Genomic DNA, 8,728 nt, shown 5'->3' with positions numbered 1-8,728 from the left:
CACGTTTATAGTAATAATACCTCCGAATGAGCCCTTGTCAAATATTCATTTAGTGGTTAATGTGAGCCATTTCCCCCTGGGACCATCTGTAATACCGGCTTCCCAGCATTGGCAAGAAACCTTGCTAATCTACTACAGCTCAGCAATATTTTAACACTCTTTATTTAAAGTATGGGGGGGTGGGTGCAGGGAGAGAAAAAAAATTGCAGAGGGAACAAACTATAATCTCATCCTTCTGCACATTTCTATTCTGTGTATAAGGTTAACAAAACATTAAATTCACCCCTTTGACTGCAAATTGAATGGTTTTAGTGAGCAGGATAATATCCCGAGGAAGAAACTGAACACTCAACAACTAACTTTAGCACTAGGAGATAATCATCTCTGGGCAAGCTTAAGGGTTTACCCCCATCTTGGAAATCATGTTATAATTAAAATATCATATGTTCAATATTGATCTAGCCATGAAACTACACATCTTGGGGGAACCATTTAACCCAATCAAATGAGTGATGAAATATGTATCATTTTCCTCAAATGCAGTTTATCAAAAGAATTTATATCTGCAAACAAAATATTCTGGCTTTCATTTGGTTAGGAGATATGGAGGTCCAGGAGGGGGAATGGGAGTTCTCTCGTTTTATGCAGACAGTAGCAGTCATTCAAAACTACTTCAACTTCCCACAATATTGCTCTCCTCCCTCTTGCAAAATATTTGAACCTGAGCATTTTCCCAAAAAGTTTAAAAAAAATTTTTTTTTTTTAGTCTGATCCTGTGGGCTTCTTAAACTGGTAGGTTAGTGCAGTGCAATTACTCTAAACCCCAATACATATTTCTAATATATCTCTACTTTTCAAATATATACACACCATATAGTTGATTGGTTCGAATTCCAGGAATATTCTCCCCACCCCCCAGCAAGATCATTTGGATCTTTATTCAAAGTTTCTTTTATTCGTATGTGTGAGCAAGAACTGGCGAATGTGCTCATTACCACGTGAATAATCCGTATATGCATTACAATGGCTGGCCAGGCCGGGGGAAATTCTTTTAGAGTCTCTGCATTAATTAGGGGGGGAAATGCCTCACTTAGAATTGGGAACTGGCATAATAATTGTCCTTTCCCAGTACAATATTACCCTTAAAATGAGGATTAAAAAAAGGAATAAATAAAAACCAACAAACACCTAAAATAAAGCAATCCATACGAAATAAAAATACATAAAATATGAGAATATCCTCAGCTGAGTCTAGAACTAACATTAACAACACCAAGAGAAAGAAATACTTCCTTGGAAAACGAGAAGATGCGAACCAACGGGATGAACTAACTTAGTGGCTGCAGCCGATACTTTACTCAAGGGTGAAAGGCGCAGCTGGATTCCAACTTCTCCAAAGTTGTAGCAAGTTCACACAACAAGCCCTTGAAATTGTAGGAAGGAAACCCACGCTCCTAATGCTGGACCCTAGGCTCCTGGTCCCCTTCGGTGGGGGAAGATAAGCGAGGTAAGTAGTGAGTAAAAGAAAAGTCCCGGAGTCAGTCTTTCAGATTCTCTGACTGCGCCAAAGTGCGCGGGTCGGTTGTGATGCAGAAACATCGCTAATTCAAAGACCACGGCGATTCCCCAACTTTTGCGCTCCCACTGAGGACAACTATAGTCTTTCTTTACCTTTCCTAGGGCAAAAGAAAACAACAAATCCAATCCTGTTTCTCCACCCCTTTCCCCCTCCCCCTACTTCTCTACTACTGTAGTAAAACATGGTCAACAGATCAAAAGCACAATCATCTCCAAATGTGATTAGACCGGACAAAGTAAAATATCTACCTCAGAGTTGATTGTTTTCTTCTTTAATATGGCTGTTGCCTGGCTTCTCTTTTGCTTGTTATCAGCTGCAGAGATTATCCGGTTTGGGGCTACAGGCTTGGACCCGCGCTGCCAATTTAAGAAACAGAATTCGTGGAGAAAGAGAGAGGAAAAAAGAAAATAAATAATAATAATAATAAATAGCTGTGATAAGTCGGGGAGTTTTGCAAGATGCTCTTTGCTTTCCCTCGCCCCTAAACAGGAAAATGTAGAAAAGAAAGTTTTTGAAGTTAGGGAACAAAGAAAGCAAACCACTTGTTTCTTAGACAATAGCAGGGCCAGAGTAATCCAAACACCCACCCAGCAGATGAGTACTTTGCTTGTCTAGTTTGCAATTATTCCTATACAAGAAGCATCGTTTTCCCCTATAACCACGTTTCCAAAGGGCCATTGTGCTGTGCAGAAATCGAAAACAAAACCAGCCAACCTGGTTCTGATTTGGCTCAATACCCCATCTGCTAAGCTACATGAAATTTTTCAGAATTGACTCCTTTCTGGCAACAAGTGGCATAAATCAGTTTAAGTCCCCATCATGCTTATTCATGTTGCTTAGAAAACGAGGGGGTGGATTTACAATATATGTCCCTAGTTTCTATTTTGGAAATGACATAAGCATTTCCATTTTTTCGAGAGTACTTATTCAATTAATCATCCAGCCATTTATTTGTTGCACTTAACATTAGCACATGCTACTGGACTAGAATACCAAGGTTTTAGGTACTTTGCTTTCTTGGCTGAGCACAGTATATTCCCCGAGGAGTTGGGTATAATCACAGTGTTATCCAAATAAATGAAAGACTCAAGCATAATTTCAGTGTCCATATTTCAAAAATTTATTTATCTCAAACTGTGCATAATGGAGTAAAAACTTAAGTTGAAAATGTACCTGTTATAAGGATGGTATTAGTTCAAATATATACATGGATTCTCGGCAGACTGATTCAATAATACAGAGCCGAATCTTTAAAATACAACTACGGAAAATAAAAGGGGGAAAACCTTAAAATATCACAGTAAATTTACAGAAATATTACAAACCATAAGAAAATATTTCAAACACAGTAATTTCATGTTTTTTTTATCTGAACAAAATGGAAAGTTGGGAAACAAAAAAAAGCTATTATAAATTACCAACGATGTCAACCTGCATGGCCATTTTTGCTTTTAACAGTAAGTTAAAAAAATTTAGTACAATCTAAAACTTTGCCCCTTTAAAGACCACGGAGATGGTTTTGCCAGTACTTATTCTAATTTTTTTCCTTTTGTACAATTTTTAAACAATTAAAATGTCCAAAACTGATTAATTTTCTTCTTTCCACGTTTGCAACTGTCCTAAATTTCAGCTGAAGAATCAAAATTCAGCAAGAAGCCTCTCCTTGAAAAATATTGGCAAATTCTCAGCTTATAAACAATGGACATTTTGATTGCCATGTTTATCTCGATAAATACTGTACAAAAGTTGCTTGCAAATATTAAAACATTTTTTTTTCGTCGCTTGGAGACTAGCTCTAAATATTATTGGTAAAGACTTTTGCAAACTTTCTGCAAAGCTCCTACCGTATCACTAGAACTTTTAAAAAGTTTTGCGTAGTTTTCTTTCCTCCAGATCTATACAAGGTCCATTCCCTCGCCCTCCCCACCCCCCCCACCCCAGGTTTTCTCTGTACAAAAATAGTCCCCCCAAAAGAAGTCCAGGATCTCTCATAAAAGTTTTCTTGCCGGCATTGCAGTTTTTGCGTGAGTGCGGATGAGACTGGCGTTCTCTTTTGCAGCTGTCATTTGCTGTGGGTGATGACTTTTTTTTTTTTTTTTTTGAGCGTACCGGGTTTTTCTCCTTGGTGTTTCTTGCTCTCCTTCCATTTCCCTCTTTTTCTTTGAAAATTTCTAACCCGCCCCCTCCAGTTCACTGTCCGGACCTCACATGTGCGAGAGGGGCAGTGTGCCGTTAATGGCCGTGCCGGGCACCGGGCCGCTCTGGTAGTGCTGCGACATGTGAAGTCTGCTGGGGGCGGCGGGCTCCGGCACCTCGGCGCCGGGGAGGTACATGCTGATCATGTCCCGGAGGTCCCCGGCCTGGCAGGGCGCCCTGGAGTGGGAAGAAGAGGTAACCACGGGGGGGCTGGAGCTGGCCTCGGACTTGACCACCGAGCCCATGGAGCCAAGAGCCATGCCAGGGGTGCCCTGCTGCGAATAGGACATGCTGTAGGTCGGCGAGCCGTTCATGTAGGTCTGCGAGCTGGTCATGGAGTTGTACTGCAGGGCGCTCACGTCGTAGCGGTGCATGGGCTGCATCTGAGCGGCGCCGTGCGCGTTGAGGCCCGGGTGCTGCGGGTAGCCCAGCTGGTCCTGCATCATGCTGTAGCTGCCGTTGCTCCAGCCGTTCATGTGCGCGTAGCTGTCCATGCGCTGGTTCACGCCCGCGCCGAGGCCGGCGCCCACCCCGACTCCGCTCGCCATGCTGTTGCCGCCCGGGGCGAGCAGCCCTCCCGGCAGCGTGTACTTATCCTTCTTCATGAGCGTCTTGGTTTTCCGCCGGGGCCGGTATTTATAATCCGGGTGTTCCTTCATGTGCAGCGCTCGCAGCCGCTTGGCCTCGTCGATGAACGGCCGCTTCTCCGTCTCCGACAAAAGTTTCCACTCGGCGCCCAGGCGCTTGCTGATCTCCGAGTTGTGCATCTTGGGGTTTTCTTGGGCCATCTTGCGCCGCTGCCCGCGGGACCACACCATGAAGGCGTTCATGGGCCGCTTGACGCGGTCCGGGCTGTTCTTCTGGTTGCCGCCCGCCGCCGCCGCGGTGGAGTTGTTGCCGCCGCCGCCGCCGCCGCCGCCGCCGCCGCCGCCGCCGCCCCCCGAAGTTTGCTGCGGGCCCGGCGGCTTCAGCTCCGTCTCCATCATGTTGTACATGCGGGCGCTGTGCGCGGGCCCGGCCCGCCGGCGGCCGCCGACCCTCGGCCCGGCCGGGACTTTGGGGGGCCCGCGGGCGGGGGGGAGAGGAGGAGGGGAGGCGGGCGGGGGTGTCGGGAGCTCAGGGCTCCGCGAGGAAAATCAGACGAAGAATAATTTGGGGGAAGAAAAGAGAGGCAAACTGGAATCAGGATCAAAAAAGCGCTTCCCTCCTCTTCTGGCCGATCCAGCCGCTGCCGATGATTGTTATTATTATTTTTTGGAAAGGCTTAAGCCTGGGGCTCAAACTTCTCTCCCTTTCTTTCTCTCTCCTCTTCTTTCTCTCAGTCCTAGTCTTAAAGAGGCAGCAAACTACTTTCCCCCTTTTGCAAACACTCTCTTCTCTGCCTTGACAACTCCTGATACTTTTTTGAACAAGTTAATAGACAACCATCCATGTGACGGGGGCTGTCAGGGAATAAATGGGTTTCCTGCGACCAATCAGCGCGCGGCGGCTCCTCCACTCGAGCCCAGCCTCGCCGCCGGGTTTTGCATGAAAGGGGGCGGGGCCTGCCGCGCCGACGGCCTCGCGGGGGAGGCGGGGGGAGGCGCGGGGAGGAGGGAGGGGGAGGCGGCTCCCACAGCCAGCCTGCCAGCCACTGAGAAACCTTTGTATCCTCTCTCGCAGCAACAGGTCACACCACACGCCTTTTCGAAGGAAGTGGGTAAACAGCACTAAGACTACGATTTCTTCTTCTTTAAACTTAATCTCGATTTACTCTTTGGTGCGGGCTGCTGAAATGAGGAGGGGGCGCGAGAAGCTGAGGTGGGGTGGGGGAGGGCAAAGAGGGTGGCTCAGGGCGACTGTCCTCCTAGTATTTCAGGAAACCGGCCTTGCTGGAGTTGGCGTGTCATTGTTCTCCCGCTCCTCCGCACACAGCCCCCAAATCCAGCTGCTCTAGCTCTTCTCCCTAACCTGGCTCTTCCGCTCGCCCCTCTCCCTCCACGGGAGCAGACGCTCGCTCACCCCCTTCTCACACTGTCCCGACAAGAAGTTAGGAGACGGAAAGCTCTGTCCTCAGAGCCCTCCTTGCTTCCACATAATTCGCTCTGTTTTAAAAATAAACTCTGCTCGGACTGTGCGGCCTCTAGAGCTGAGGCCGGGCCGGGCCTGGGTAAGCTGCCGAATCCACGCTCTTCCCTGCCCAGCTCAGCCTCTGGGCCGGAAACCACGGCTTGGCTCTCACCCCAGCCACATCTCCCACCCATCGTTCTCCACTCAGTCGGGTGCAGAGGGGACGCTCGTCTTCTCTCCCATTTTCCTGAGCTTCCCCCAAGGAGGGATCTCAGTGGTGTGGGGTTCCAAAGGGGACTGGGGGAAGAAAAAGATTCACAGAAGGACGCTCACAAGTGCTGTCTATGGGGGAGGGTAATCTCAGCTTCCTGGCATCCTAGGGCACTGCTTGGAGGTGGCTTTTGAGCAGCACTCACAAACTCCCTCCCACGCAGAGTTCCCAGGGCTCAAGCAGAACCAGCCCTGGCATTTCCCCCACCTACTTCTACCGCGGTGGCCCATCGCCCCGACAGCCTGGGGCTGGGGCTAACCCCGGAGGGGGCTCCGGGCCTGGGAGGCGGGGGTGGTGCTCTCCAGGCACAGGTGCAGGCCAGGCCGGCAGGAGGAAGGCGACCAGGATTGGGGAAGGGGGGAGCCCGGCAAGGCCCGGGCTGGAGGAGGATGGGGTGGGGGGCGGGAGTAGGGGCTCAGGAATCCTGCCCTCCTAGGACCCAAGAGGGTAATTTTAGCCGCTCTCCCATTGTCCCGACGTAAAGATTTCAATAGGTAGGCGCTCAATGCGCAGAGCAATGGCAGCACGTCCGTTACAAATAGGTAGTTTTGTTTCTCTTGTTGTCGCTACACGGAGTCAAACAAAGCCCCGTCTAAGTTTCCTTCCACTCTCTTGTTGGGATCTTTGTGGCTAAAATGCACTTGACTACAAAGCGGGGGGGGGGGGGGGGGGGGCGGGGAGAGGAGAGGAAAAAAAAAAACCCAAAACCTCGATGCCATTTCTTTTTTTATAAAGGGCTTAAACCATCAGGGTTACTTATTTTCTTTCTTCTGTAACACTCTCTCCGCCTTCCTCCTCCCCGATCTACCCTTACTCACCCTAATAAAATGTACTGAATAGTATCTGTCGGCCACGTTCCATTTATTATCTTTACAAAACTGTGCATTGTTTTGTTCCTTACTAACCTTCTTCCGATAACCTCCAACTTCTCCAATCCCTACGTTCTCAGGCTTTTCTGTTTTTGTCAAACTCAAGATAAGTATGCTCACTGGAAACCCAGAAAAGTTGTGAAAAAGTTGCAGACTTTTCTTAATAAATTATTATTTCCAATCAACCTCTCCTGCCCCTGCAGTTTCTCTTTTTTGCTCTTAAATTATGTTTTGTTTTAGTTACTGTGAATCCGGGAAGGATGAGACTAGCCTTCTGAAAACTCATAAATATATAGTACTCTTCAAAATAAAGCAGTGTCTTCTGTTTATTCGAGGTGTAATATTAAGCTAAACAAGGACCTGGAGATTAGGAAAGAGAAAGGGTTGAGAAGGTCTGGAGAAGAGAAGGCGGCCACCGGCTTTTCAGCGCGTCTGGTTTCAGGGATGTGGCTGGTGCGCCCCCTACTGGTGAATTCACTTTTCCCAAGACTCTTGCTTTCACCTTTAAAAGAAGGTGTTTGGAAATAATTAAAGAAAAATAAAATGAGGGGGATGGGAGTGAGAGCAAATTAATTACACGTAATCTAAACAAAAGAAAAGTTAATATATCGTATAAGCTATGGAACCAAATCACAAGAGTCAGATTTAATTTTCTTAACTTAGAAAGGTACATATAACCTCGAGATAAGTGGGAGGTTAAACCGTGGGAGAAAATAGGTACAAATTATGAGATTCAACATATGAACGAATTATGATTGTCCAGACGCCATGAAGGGCAGGCCAAGCATTCACTTTATGATTGTGTACGCATTGGTCTATGCTTAATAGCATTATTCGGAAAACTAAAAAAAAGCTTATGGATAATTAAGTTTGAAGAAAAAAAAGCACAAAGGGTTGATGTGGGTAATGGTGGTGTATACGTATTCAAATAAATATTAATAATGGATGGTTATAGAAGCAAATGTTATTAATCTTCTCTCTCTCTTAAAGGTAATAGAGGCACACATTTTTCCTTGGTATGATATATAAAAGCTTTTATACATTCTCAGATGCATGCATTTGTGCCTGAACTCTATAATAATGTATTTAAGAGGTTAAAGGGGCTGGCTAGGTCTTTTGTTAATTGCTTTTATCATATAAATAAGCTATGGAAATACATTACAATTGTGTTATCATTGGTTGCATTTATTTACAGCTTTATTTTAATTAAGCCTGCTGTACTTATCAAGGCAATAAACTACTGTGGCTGGCGTTTATGCATAATAATGTGCTATGAAAATAAGATTAAAGAAGATGGTGATAGCAGAAACAATTTTCTCATTAGATTTTTTAGAACATATGCATTAAAAAAAATCAGATCACCGGCCACTCTATTTCAATCCAGCACCATCACTGGGCCCTAAATATAATAATAACTATAACAATCATAATAGATGACAGAAGCAGCTCTGTTTTAGGTTTATAACAGACGGCTACAGTACTAATAACAATACACCGTTGACTACTGGGGAATCAAAATAAGACTTGGAAGAGGGTGCTTCATCCTCTGAGAATTTAAAATGTTGCCATTGGCACAATTTATGAAAATTGAAAGTGCTTAATCTTAAAACAGTGTAACATTTCCCTTCCTTGGGCAGCAGAAAGCTACACACTTTCAGAGTAAGATTAGAAATTAAAAACAAAAATCCTTAACTCCCAGGATATTCTGATTTGATTTTGTTTTATTATAGGCCCCAACTCCAAATCCTTAACTGATTAAGTGTA

The 8,728-nt window shown here is 45.7% G+C and overlaps 1 protein-coding gene across 1 annotated transcript; it reads right to left on the bottom strand.

Moving 5' to 3' along the window:
- Positions 1-3,670: 3,670 nt before the first annotated feature.
- Positions 3,671-5,157, bottom strand: SOX2 (SRY-box transcription factor 2). Its single transcript, XM_032630523.1, has one exon. The coding sequence runs from the start codon at positions 4,768-4,770 to the stop codon at positions 3,784-3,786; it is 987 nt and encodes a 328-aa protein (XP_032486414.1). The 5' UTR covers positions 4,771-5,157; the 3' UTR covers positions 3,671-3,783.
- Positions 5,158-8,728: the final 3,571 nt, after the last annotated feature.

The sequence above is a fragment of the Phocoena sinus genome, chromosome 4 (genome assembly GCF_008692025.1).
Source record: "Phocoena sinus isolate mPhoSin1 chromosome 4, mPhoSin1.pri, whole genome shotgun sequence".
NCBI lineage: Eukaryota > Metazoa > Chordata > Mammalia > Artiodactyla > Phocoenidae > Phocoena > Phocoena sinus.
Note: the sequence above shows the minus strand (reverse complement) of the source record. Positions and strands in the feature narration are given on the sequence as shown.